Source organism: Piliocolobus tephrosceles, chromosome 6 (genome assembly GCF_002776525.5).
Source record: "Piliocolobus tephrosceles isolate RC106 chromosome 6, ASM277652v3, whole genome shotgun sequence".
NCBI classification, from domain to species: domain Eukaryota; kingdom Metazoa; phylum Chordata; class Mammalia; order Primates; family Cercopithecidae; genus Piliocolobus; species Piliocolobus tephrosceles.
This window is the reverse complement of record NC_045439.1, coordinates 93,505,285-93,518,094: the sequence shown is the minus strand read 5'-3', so window position 1 is coordinate 93,518,094 and position 12,810 is coordinate 93,505,285. Positions and strand designations below refer to the sequence as shown.

At 46.5% G+C, this 12,810-nt stretch overlaps 1 protein-coding gene across 6 annotated transcripts in view; it reads left to right on the top strand.

The window, feature by feature from the left end:
• Nucleotides 1-12,810, top strand: part of SH3GL3 (SH3 domain containing GRB2 like 3, endophilin A3) — a 182,215-nt gene that overhangs the window by 131,418 nt on the left and 37,987 nt on the right. For all 6 annotated transcript variants that reach the window (XR_002726766.1, XM_023194285.1, XM_023194284.1 and 3 more), the window contains 2 exons: nt 1,521-1,654; nt 5,903-6,061. Coding sequence is in view for 5 of the 6 variants with exons in the window: in XM_023194285.1 (XP_023050053.1) it covers nt 1,521-1,654; nt 5,903-6,061 (293 nt within the window). In the remaining variant the exon portion in view is untranslated. The remainder of the gene's footprint in view (nt 1-1,520; nt 1,655-5,902; nt 6,062-12,810) is intronic.

Below are 12,810 nucleotides of genomic sequence, written 5' to 3'. Positions count from 1 at the left end.
ACTTCCTACAGTGCAGAAACCTCAGTGGGTGGAGGCTGAGCCCCACACCCGTGGAATTGGACAGCGCCAGTCTCAGGCAAGGAGAGGGAATGTTGATTCCAGGGAGGTGGCGGCCCGTGTTCAGCGCATCATCTTTGGAGTCTCCAAAGTATTTGAAAATGTTTCTGTCAAGGTGAAATGAGCTGACATTGTGAGGCACTGGCACTGGTGGCAGAGGGGCTGGGTGTGGGGTCAGTATATGGTAACCATTTCTATCACCCACATGGGACACTGTGCCCCCAAATGGTGAGAAATATCATTTCTCGCTATTTGAGCAGGAAATAGTCCACAGGCTAGGAAGGGATATTTCGTCTTCATTTAGAATTATTTAGACACACTTTGGAGAGTTGAGCTAAGGAAATTTAGCTTCCAAGGAGGAATGAAGCTACCACTGGGTCCGTGTGGAGTCCTGGGAAGCCTTAGTTTAGAGTAATGGTTCCTACTTCTGTTTTGCAAGGTCCTATGTAGTATCTTTCTGTTTATTTTTTTATTTTTTTTTTATTTTAAGGGAGGTGAGGCACATGTTGCCATCTCTATTTTACAGGTGAATAAGTTGTCTATGCCCTTGCCTGGTGGGTGCAACAACTCAAAGGTCAGACTTAGGCTGGGCTTTACGGTCTTCTTTAAGCCTAGGAATTGAGCAACCCCAATCTCCATCTTTTTACAAGATCATTTTGGAAAAACTCAAATATAGGAAAAATAGTTCATTCTAGTGCAGCATTTTCCAGGGATGTTTCCTAGAGACCCTGCAACCCTCATTGTACAGAGAACTAGAGGGCACGTGGTCTGCAATAATACGGCAAATTACTGCCGGTTAACTGGACTGAGATACCACACTGTAATCCAGGAAAAACTACCTGTCACTATCCAAGCCAGGAAGGCTGGCCTGCGCTCTAGTGCACCAGCAGACCCCCACCCCACCCTGCTGACAGGATGTCCCATGTGACACCAGCAGGCTTTCTTTGACATCAGAGATGGCAGGGAGCCTTAGAACCTTCTAGAAGGATACAAGGAGTAGCCTTGAGAAGATCCCACAGCTAGAAGCTGAGATGTTTTATTGGTTTATTTCTATTGTAATTTTTACTGGTTAACACTTAGCCCCATGAGTGAATCCTTTCATTGTTTACAAAGAGATTTTATTCTCAAGCTTCTAAGGAACCCTCCGTGCCAGTTTCCCAAATTACCAGTTTTTTAAAAAGGATCTTTATCCCCATCTAGTGGCCCAAATGGTAAGTACTTCGGTCTGCTAGCCTCAGTTGTATTTTCTGTGGTGGTGAAAGTGCAGAACATAGAGAGGAAAATGCAGAAAATAGGAAGCCTTGCTTTTTCTTTTTCATTCTGATCCAGGATTCAGAGGTCCTGGAGCAAGGACCTTGCTACACCATCATCCACAAACTTTTGGTAAAGAATGAAATAAATAGCACTGTTAAACCTGGAGTAGTCTCCCAAAGAACCTTTTGTATTTATGTTTTCTATTCAAGGCAATGCATTGATAGAAGTTGGTGAATCCATGAAGCTAATGGCTGAGGTGAAAGACTCTCTTGATATTAATGTAAAGCAAACTTTCATTGATCCTCTTCAGTTACTACAAGATAAAGATTTAAAAGAGATTGGGGTAAGTCTTCCATGCTATAAATATACTTGTTGCTACTTAAGATGATGTTTATATTTAAAATCATTAGAACGTCTCAGCAGGGACTCCCTGAAAGCATCATCTTACGATGCTTGTGGGTAGGGTAAAAATAACCCAGTTCTATTTTCCTGGGCTCACTGGGAAAGAGTGCCAGGATCCATTAGCCCTATCTGCCCTGGAGATGAAGCAGGATAATGAGAAGGAATGTAAGCATGTTCTTTCAGCTGGAAATTCTGTATCTAGTTGAAGCCAGCTCAAAGCCAGGCTAAAAATCCATATTTCTGCAGCCATTTATCACATAACTAATTACATAACTTTGTAGTGGATTTCTTATTATCAAAATCATACCATGGTTGCATATTTTAATGCATTGCCCTGGTAGTCATTATTTTCCATTACTTCTCAAGAAAATCAACACCTAGAAACTGAATTTTTCATTTGGAAAACTGTTAAAAATGTCATGCATGGGAATTTTCAGGTACCTGGAGATAATTGCATGCCACTTGCATGGTGGCATTTTTGTAGATGTTGGAAAACAGCCCCGAGACTTCTACCCCACCAGGGACTTCTACTCTGGAGGTACAAGCACCTTCTTATGGATATGTACAGAAGATGTTCCTCTGGGTACCTTCCAGCATGATCTCAACTTGGAGGTCATTTGAACCTTGGGCATATCCTGTTTTCCCTTCTTCAGACCTATTGATTCTCAAAGTGTGGTCCCTGGACCAGCAACATCAGCATCACTTGTGAGAAATGCAAGTTCTTGGGCCCCATCCCTTACCTCCTGAATCAGAAATCTTGGGGGTGAAGCCCAGCAAGTCTGTGTTTTTATAAAGTCCTCCAGGTAATTCTGTTGCACGCTAATGTTCAGAAACCACCATTCCAGCCCATTCTTTCCAGAACTCGAGGGGGAAGTGTGAACCCCCACTGGTCTAGCCTGTGTGACAGAGATGAGGCTGATGGGATATGTGAACTTGGATGGCCTTCCCTGCTTGGACCGTAGGCCTTGAGATGGCTTCATATTCCAGGGGCCAGAGAAGGAACTGATGGATGTCAGATTATTGGTTCTTCCTTTGTTCATTCATTGATTTATTTATTCATCCATCATCTGTGTATAGGGGGCCTGCTGTGCCTTGCCACTGTGGTGGGCACTGGCCATATGTGGCTAACCAAGACCTGGTACATACCCTTGTGAAACTCACAGTTGTAGGGTAGAGAGACAAGTCAACAGATATCATGCACTTTGACAGTTGTTGGAGAGATTATCCCAGGGACATGAAGGAGAGGCACCTCCCTCAGCCTGGCTGGGTCAGGGAAGGCTTCCCAGAGGAGGAGGAGAAGCTGGCCATGCAGACTGGGAGACTCAGGTGGGCAAAATATCCAGCACAAGCTGACCAGAGGGCCAGGGCTGTGAGAGCAGGCAGGCTCGGGAACCTTGATTGTGTGGTATGGCCAGGGGATAGGGTGTGTAGGGGCAGAGGTGCTGTGGAGGGAGGAAAGACTGAGAGTCGTGGAAAGCCCTGGATGCCTGTCCAGGCATTGCATTTAGAGTTTCTGCTGAAAGCAAAGGGTATGAGGGAGAATTCAGGTAGTTTGAGTGAGAAATGAAAGCACCCATTCAGGAGCTCCCTAAACATCGCACTCCCCACCTGCACAGCCCTTGGCCCCGTCATGCATACCATCCTCTTCTTCCGTCTCAGGGGAATCATGTCCTTGTGGCTCTCAAGCCAGGGACATGTTTGTTGCTCTCAAGTCCTCCACTGGGCTGCAGGGTCTGTCACCTCCTCAGGGCCGTTGTGACATCCATCGTCCTCTCTGCTGTACCTTCATTCTTTCCCTTTCTGTTGGCTTCTTCCTGTTAACGTTTACGCACATCAGCACGGCTGCCCTTGACCCCTGGCGTCACATCTCACTCCCTCCTGTCCATTCTCTAGCCCACAGCCAGGGCATCCTTCCTGAGCTGAAAACCTTTCTGGCTGCCCACCGGAGGTGGGGTGAAGATACAGCCCCTCAGCCCTTCACAGCCTGGCCCCTCCTTTCCTCTGTGGCCTTATTGCCACCCCTTCCCCATGTGAACTCCGTCCAGCCTCACTGAATCATTTCCAGCTCCCTGGTGACATTTTGCTTTGTTCTTTCTCACTATTCGCTGTCTTTGTCCTTTCACCCCATCTCCTGGCTGTGTCACCTCACCCCTCAGCTCAGATGTGCTTTCCTTTGGGAAGCTGTTTGTTCTTTTCCTAGACTCCGTGGGGTACCCCTTCTGTGCCCCTGTGCCATGAGCACTGTTGCTTACCTTCTGCTCATGTTGAGCGGTCCATTCCTTGGGGTGAGGGATTGTGGTTTGTTCCTTGTAGTCATAAGCCTGCCACATGGTTTGTGCTCACACATTATTTTATTTTTTATTTCTTTTGAGACGGAGTCTCGCTCTGTCGCCCAGGCTGGAGTGCAGTGGCATGATCTCGGCTCACTGCAAGCTCCACCTCTCGGGTTCACGCCATTCTCCTGCCTCAGCCTCCTGAGTAGCGGGGACTACAGGCGCCCGCCACCACGCCTGGCTAATTTTTTTGTATTTTTAGTAGAGATGGGGTTTCACCGTGTTAGCCAGGATGGTCTCGATCTCCTGACCTCGTGATCCACCTGCCTCAGCCTCCCAAAGTGCTGGGATTACAGGTGTGAGCCACTGCGCCTGGCCTATTTTATTTTAATTTTTGTGGGTACTTAGTAGGTGTATATGTTGGTTGGGTACAAGAGATGTTTTTCCAAATTATTTTTGAATGGTTGATTCTAGAGAAGTGACAGTCTGGGTTCTGGGGATGCCAAAACATCTCCCCCAAATGCACAGTTGTAAAGCCAAATGTCTCCTTTGCTGACATATAGCAAGTTTTATTTCTTCTTGCACTGTCATCATGGAGGAAGGTCATATGAAAAGTCAGCATTGCTCCTCTACCTGGCCAACCACAGACACATATGTGGTCCTGAGTAGTAAGTGGGTGAAATGTGTAAAATACACTTACTCTGAAATGTTGCAGTTCCCTATGCAAAAAAAAAATTTTCTAAATGCCGTTTTGTTACTCAGATGCTGTTGATATAGAACTGTAAATCTAAACTTAAATTATGTGGATGATGGAAAGTTAAGAGTCCAAGGTTTAGGAAGCCTTTCACAGTCTCGCCTGTGCTCCATGTCGCTCAGAAATCAGGGGTTGGGAGCCTGTTCATCTGACATACGACTGACTTTCAGGTGTTCATGTAGAGGTACAGAGGGATTAGGGACCAGCCCAAAGTCACAGCATAGGAGACAGATGCTTCTGACTCTCTGGGTGCTCTTTTCACCGAGTCATGGAAGTTAGAAGCAGTGCTTCCTGCTAAAATGAATAGTGCAAGCTATCCTCGTGCTTCAGTGGGATGATCAGTTTCCACATGCACTTTCGATACCCAGTGTCTGATTTCTGAGGATTATAGCCATAAACTCTCCAGGGACCCCTCCCTTGTCCTGTATAGCTCTCCCACTCGACACTGTTCTGACACGGGGTCTCTCTGCTTGGACACAAACTATGATGGGAAACCTGCTACGCAAGGCAGCCTGTTCCACGAGTAGACAGTTCTGTTAGATTTTGTTAAAGGGGTTATAATATTGTTTAGAGTTTTTCCCATTTCAGAGGTTGTCTGTGAATCTCTCTCCTTTGCATTCATTAACAGCGTTTTATACAACTTATTTCTTGATTGGGAACTTTATGGAGATTTATTAATATTCTAAGGGATTGTAGAAGTTTGTGATTTTATAGTCTACTACTTAGTCAGGAGTTGACAATAGTGCCAAAAGAAATGTTCCTACTATGTTTTGTTTGGTTAACCTGGTTAGAAATTATCTGGACATTAAGAAGGCTGAAGTGAGGGATCGTATAAAGAACGTTGGAAAAGAATATCTGAGCATGGCTACTGCATCTTTATGTTCTATACAGACACTCATTTATTCTATCACTGATCTGTCCATTTGTTCATTCATTCATTCATTCATTCATTCATTCATTCATTCCACAAATATTCCTTGAGCACCTGAAGTGAGGAGAGCCTCCATCAGGTGCCTGAGGTGCTCCCAACAGCAGTGTAAGGTGGGTTCCTGCCCTCTGGAATTTAGGCCGAGAAAAAGCAATGACCATTTTAATAGAAATAATTTTTTTGTGCCAGGTTGAATGTAGCGCCTCTCTGAGGGACTCCCTTCTCTTTTTTTAGCATCACCTGAAAAAGCTGGAAGGCCGCCGCCTGGATTACGATTATAAAAAGAAACGAGTAGGTAAGATACCAGACGAAGAAGTCAGACAAGCGGTAGAAAAATTTGAAGAGTCAAAGGAGTTGGCTGAAAGAAGCATGTTTAATTTTTTAGAAAATGATGTAAGTATTTAAACCAAACAGGAGATTTTAATGTAAATGAATGAAATATTGAATATATGACTATGACCAGCATGTTGAAAAGTTCTAAAGCAGGGGTGCCCAATCTTTTGTCTTTCCTGGGCCACACCTAAAATACCCTAACAATAGCTGATGAGCTTAAAAAAAAATCGCAAAAAAAAACTCCATAATTTTTTTTTTTTTGAGACAGAGTCTTGCTCTGTCACCAGGCTGGAGTGCAGTGGCGCCATCTTGGCTCACTACAACCTCCACCTCCTGGGTTCAAGCAATTCTCATGCCTCAGCCTTCTGAGTAGTCAGGATTACAGCCACGCGCCACCACACCCAGCTGTTTTTCGTATTTTTAGTAGAGATGGGGTTTCACCATGTTGGCCAGAAGGGTCTCGATCTCCTGACCTAGTGATCTGCCCACCTCAGCCTCTCAAAGTGCTGGGATTAAAGGTGTGAGCCACCACGCCTGTCCAATCTCATAACGTTTTAAGAAAGTTTATGAATTTGTGTTGGACCACATTCAAAGCCATCCTGGGCCACATGCGGCCTGTGGGCCACAAGTTGGACAAACGTGCTCTAAAGCCTTAGCCGTTATGCAAGTTTCCAGAATTTTCTCCTATGTCCTGCCTCAGAGATTGCTTCAGACATCCAGCAAGCCCTGACTCACATACTTTTTTGGAGACAGGGTCTCACTCTGTTGCCCAGGCTGGAGTGCAGTCACATGATTGTGACTCACTGCAGCCTCGACCTCCCAGGCTCAAGTGATCCTCCCACCTCAGCCTCGTGGATAGCTGGGACCACAGGCATGCCACCAAACCCGGATAATTTTTTGTCAAGATGGAGGTTTTGCCATGTTGCCCAGGCTGGTCATGAACTCTTGGGCTCAAGGCATCTACCTGCCTCACTCAGCCTCCCAAAGTGCTGGGATTACAGGTGTGAACCACCATGCCAGTCCCTGGCTCAGTATCTTAAATCTTGAGGAGTCCTGTTTATCCCAGGATTGCTTCAGAGGTTGTCTGTGAAGATTGTGAAGTAGACTGACTTTTGTATGTGAGGCTATAGCATTTGTGGTTTCACAGGAGAATGAAAAGTCCAGGTCATGTGGTAATTTGCCTTTTTGCTAAGACTGAAAAGTACTTGGCAAGGCAGATGTTTAAGGGAGAGCAGCTCTCTTAGCTGGTGGAGGGGGTGGGGGAGAGCTGCTGTCATTCCCCAGCTCTCTGATGCCTTTACCTGTCATAGCCCACATTCAAGACACAAAAGCATGACCTAAATTTTTCAGCTGTTCCATAGTGGTGCTTGTGGGCTCGGGAATTGTGAAGGTCTTGGATCTTATCCCTCAGAAGTGCCAATCTTCTACTGTACTGTGGTTCCTGCCATTTGCTTTGATTTTATTTGTCCAAGTAAAGTCAAATGAAATGGAATTAAGGAGGATGGTGACTCCTGACCAGGCAACATGCAGCTGGGGGTGGCCTCCCTGCTCGGCCTTGGGTTTAAGGGGCCATTGGCACTTTGACTGCCTGAGTGGAAGAGGTGTCAGCCACCTGCCTCCCTCCTGAGCCCCTGCCCTCAGCCTGGCCTCAGCAATGCCAGGAGCTGTCTCAGCCCCAGTATTAGCATGGGACCTAATTGTTAAGTTTTTAAACCTGTGGGAACAAGTCAGGAGGTTTATTTATCCTCAAGACCATGTTGTACTTATAACAGTTTATTTAAAGGTACACTGAGGTCTTACTTCTTTTGAGTCAAGTCAAAATGCATTGAGCACCTTTTATTTACCATGGTGATGTGTGGAGGGATTGTGTCCAATACTGACAAGACATTCATCCTGGAGAATGAATTCTCCCAACTGGAGATGCCAATTTGAAATTTCCCATGCTCATTAAACCACTGAGGCCTGAAAAGTACTCTATTGTGTTTCTCCTTTTAATTTTTTTTTAGGGGGGGAAATAGGAGGAAGTGTGACAGTTCGGTATCTCTGTTTTTCTTTAAATATATGAATTTCCTCTTGAAATTGTCCCTAAGCAACAGCCATTTTATTTTGTTTCAAATTGCCGTATTGTTTTGACGTCTTTATAAAATGTAATTTGAAGTGTGACATGTACAGATACTCCTTGAGGGGGCCATATGGAATGTTGCCCTGCTGGCTCCAGGCCCATTCATGGCTTAAACTCTGAGATTGTGTCTTGTGTCAGATGTGCCGTCTGACCCATTTGTGCTGTTCATTACCTTCATGCGGGAACCACGATGATGAGTTTTTGCAAAGTGCTCCATGAGGGAAGCCTGTCTCAGCCACGCCGGCCTTAGCAGTTCACTCAAGAGACCTCAGTTTTCCCCCTCAGTGTCAGTCAAAAGTCAAAAAGGATCCCTTCATTATAAAAGCTCAATCATTTGTCCATGTTTTGACAGTGACACGTATTCTGTCTGTCACAAATGAGTTAAGCCCTCCCACCCTGCCCCGGCAGAAGTAAGAGCTGGTTCCTAGCCCAAGCTCCGCAGGGGCCCTAGTGCTGGCCTTGCTCCGGCCTGGTTGTCATGTTTCCTCCAAGGCTTCCTGTGGGAAATTGACCTGCGAGTGAGTGGAGGTTTCCCCTGTTCAGCTCTGGGGAGTCGGGGCTGCTCCCTCAGCCTGGATCCTGGGGTCTTCACCTTCACAAGGAGGGGTTTTCTGGCTTCTACTTCTGCCATTGAGGTGGGAGGAGACCAGTGTTATGAAATGGAGAGGGACCGCCCAGGCTGCCTGGAAACTAGGCTCTTTCCTTCCTCCCTTCTCCCTCCCTCCTGCTGTCTGTAGCTGCAGTGGCTACTAGTTGTGCCCTGGCTGCTGGTTCTTGGGGTAATGGTGGTGATAGTGATGGTGATAATGATGATGACAATGACAAGAGCTACCATTCACTGACACCCCATGATAAAGAGGCTAAGGGGGTGCTGTTGATGGTCCCTGTCATGGTGCCCTTGCGTTTACCTTTTCCCCTACCCAGGTTTATAGCTGTGGAGACTCAGAAGTGATTGTGTAGGCTTCAGAAGCCCATCTTACTCTCTTCTTGGGGTCAGCAGCGTTAGATCAGAGGGCACCACCTCAGCCTTTCCCATGTCAGCGTGTCTGTGCCATAGCCAGGTGGTCTGACCGTCCTCTCCTGTTGACTAGGCAAGGTAGAGAAAAATCTCCTCTGGGTCATTCCTTGGACCTGACGTGCAAATGCCAATACTGCCTGGTGCTTGGGGATAAACAGAGAATGTGACTTGCTGGGAGAAAGACAAAATGCCAGTACATGGTGGATGGGGCATACTTGAATCCTTGGCCCTGTGTTTGATCCATCTCCAACAACCAGGCCAGAGCTGGTGGCTCTGCAGCCCATGGGACTCTGGCTTCCTGCTTCCTCTGAGTCACCACCTGCACGTCCAACCTTGGTCACTCAACCTCTTGTTGCCATGTTGCTTCCTTTCCTGGTGGGGAAGTCCTGCATGAGGAGCTGTGCTTCAGGATGGCTGGGGAGGGCTGGATTTCCTGGCAGAAACTAAAGATGGCTAGGACCTGTTCTAATCGCCATGTCAAACACAGTGGGTCTTCGGGTGTTGCTGCCTGATGGATTGGACGGTGTTTCCACCTGATCTGGTACCTGCTGGAGACAAGGTGCACAAACTGTCAAATAAGTGGCTGCAAGGGAAGCTTGGTGGCAGGCAGCGGAGGCCCTGACACTTCCTCCAGACACAAGTAGAACATGCTTCCGTTACTGTGGGGATATCACAGTATCAGATATCTGTGGGGATATCAGTCACAGCCATTCACCCTTTGGATTCTGACCAATGGAGGAAGTGACAAAAAAGCCAGATTGGAATCAAGGGACATCTCTTTAACTGATGAGAACACTTGAAAGTTGTAAAATACAGACCTCCTGGTCAGCTTTGCTGAAGGACATGGCCTGGGCCTAAAGTCCCAATGACACTTTCTCCTCCTTGCACCTTCTTTGGTGGATGACAGCCAGCTCTAGGGGAGAGCCAGCCTGTCTCACCACCTAGACACAGCCTGAGATGCTGAAGCTGGGTGAGTGGGAGCCTTGCTGGCCGCAACCCTGCAGAGCCAGTGACTGAGGCAGAGCAACCCATCCTACTAACTAGGGAGCATCCCCAGCCTCATCCATGAGAGGAGGAGGAAGAGGAGGAGGGCCTGGTGAGAGGACTTAGAAGCATTCACTCCAAAGAAAAAGTGAATAAGCAGAGAAAAGCGAATGAAGGGAAATCCTCTGAGATGGGTGTGCTTGGTGCTCTGGTGCTACCTGCCCATCTCTGTTTGGCACTGACAATTCAAAGACCAAAATCTCACCCTGGGGGAAGAGCTGGTGCCTTCTCTAGCTCTCATGTCTCTTCGTCCTGCCTTAGACACAATAAAAGCTTCACTGGGGAATGCCTCAAAAGAAACTGTTTGCCAAAGTTCTGTCTGATGTGAGGAGAACCCTAACTGGAGTTAACAGACTTGGTCTTTCCTGGGTCTCCAGATGTAATACTTCCTAGGGTTTTCTGGCCAACAGGCCATTTGCAGGGATTTCCAGGGTGTTGTCTTTCATCTGTCCTCACCTTTGTATTCTCCCAACTGAGAAACAAACTAGGGGAGCCACATAGGATCATATGCCAGCCCCTTGCTCAGAGAGCAGGGCTCTCTAGAAAGCCATGTTGGAAGGGGCAGCTTGGGCCTGGGCCCACAGTAGAAGTCCAGTGAGCTATTCCTGGCCTGAAGTCTAGACCTTGGAGCCCCTGCAGGGAGAGCGGATGCAGAGACCACAAAGCCAAATGACACACGATCTTGTGGCCACTTCACAAACCCACTTTCTTGAGAAATCCGGAGCCCACAGCCAGGCTCCTACTGCCTTTCCTTGCAGTGGCCAGATACTCTGGTTATTAGGGCCAAGTGGGTGCCACTCCTGCAATCTCACCAGTTAGATGAATCACCAAAGGAAGGGGAGGTGGAGAGATATGATGTGCTCACTCTAACATTCCTAAGCAGAAGTTGTATCTATTTTCTTACCTATTTTTGGCAGAACTGGGAATGGGAGAATGAAGAAGAGTCTCCTCTGGCCCCACACTGTAGCCTTTGGTTGTGTTGTAAATGGCAGCTGGATTGGAGATATTGAACATTTCTCCACATTTTGCCTGAGGCTGAGCAGCGTCATTATTCTATAGGCAGTGATGCAAGCCAGGAGGTGTTTTGGTTCTCCAACTTTCCAGGGATCCAGGTGGGGCAGTCCCATGACTAATTTCTCGCCAGGCCAAGTTGGGCCTGGCAGGGTCCTGAGAGGTACCCAGGGCAGCCCTTCTCTTGGAGAAAAGTGTGTGAAAGTCAGCAGACTGGTTACCAGCTGTCATTGCCGTTTCTTAGGTTTGTTAACACACTGTCACCTCTTCTGTCTTTGCAGAGAAGTTTATTCCTCACAACTTACCATTAGCAAATGTAGGTCTTTGACATTAGCAGAAATCAGAGATTATTCCATAGAAGATGCTTATTTCAGTCCAGTGAGTAAAGGCACCTGCAGTACTGGCTCTCTTGGTATACATTCCCCAGCTACAGGACCCTCCCTCCATCCATGGGTTTAGACCCATGGAATTACTAGATTCCAGATTCCTGGGGTCTTTCCATTGGTCTAGGGTAGCATTTTCCAAAATCCATCCCATGGAATGTTAGTGTGTTTTGCATTAATAATGTCTCTGTGGTCAAACACATTTGGGAAACCCTGGGTTAAATAAAACTAAACAGTTTCTTTATCACAAGACTTTTCGGAGTCTTTATTTGATAGTAAGAAAGATTAATCTCTAAGCGGTTCCTAAGAGAAAATACAGTTGGCAGTTTACCAAACTTATTTGACCACAGAATTCTGTCGCATTATTATATTATTACTAATGTTTCAGAGACTGTAATGTGTGGAATAAGATGCATTAGGAGGTACTGAACTCATAGAAAGCATACCCAGCAAGGAGTGAGATACCTGAATTCTGTTTCCGGTTTTGCTTCTGCTAAGCCTCTGGGAAAATCATTTCACCTGACTGGTATCAGGCAAATTAACAACTGCATTTGAGAAATTCTTTAAAAGGATAAAGTGGAGAATAAAAGTGTAAGAGATTATTATCCATATTATTAATTTAATTGCCTTACTCAAACTTTCTCAGAAACTCTGAATAAAGGCTTTTGCCCCATTGGAAAATGCATCTGTTTATAACCAGACTGCAAGATTCATGAGAAATTTTCCATAGCTTCTCTGAGGAATCCACAGAGAGTGGAGGTCTTTGATATGACAGAGCAAGAAATTACTGGTATTATTACACTGTAAATTGAAGATGAGCTGTATGGGAAATGTGCCTTTTCAGTTGTTAAAGAGAATGACTTGTCGTCTTTTGAAGATGTATACTTCTTTATTCATGTTTGCCAAGCACACTTGCAGACCCCAGGCGTCTGGACAGGCATCAGCTGCTCACATCACAGTTCTCTCTCTGTCCTCGCCATGGGCTGTGTCTGGACAGGCATCAGCTGCTCACATCACAGTTCTCTCTCTGTCCTTGCCATGGGCTTCAGGGTGTGCTACTCTCTGCTTACTCACCCGGCTGCTCACCAAGTCCCCTGGTAAGTGATTGCTAAAGGGTCAGAGGAGGAGGATTCCCAGCCCTGCTCCTTCTGGCCACCCCAGTTTCCATAGTCCTCTTGCAGAGTTGACCTAAGACAGTCTTTGTTACAATATGCAGTCCTTTGAGCCATTC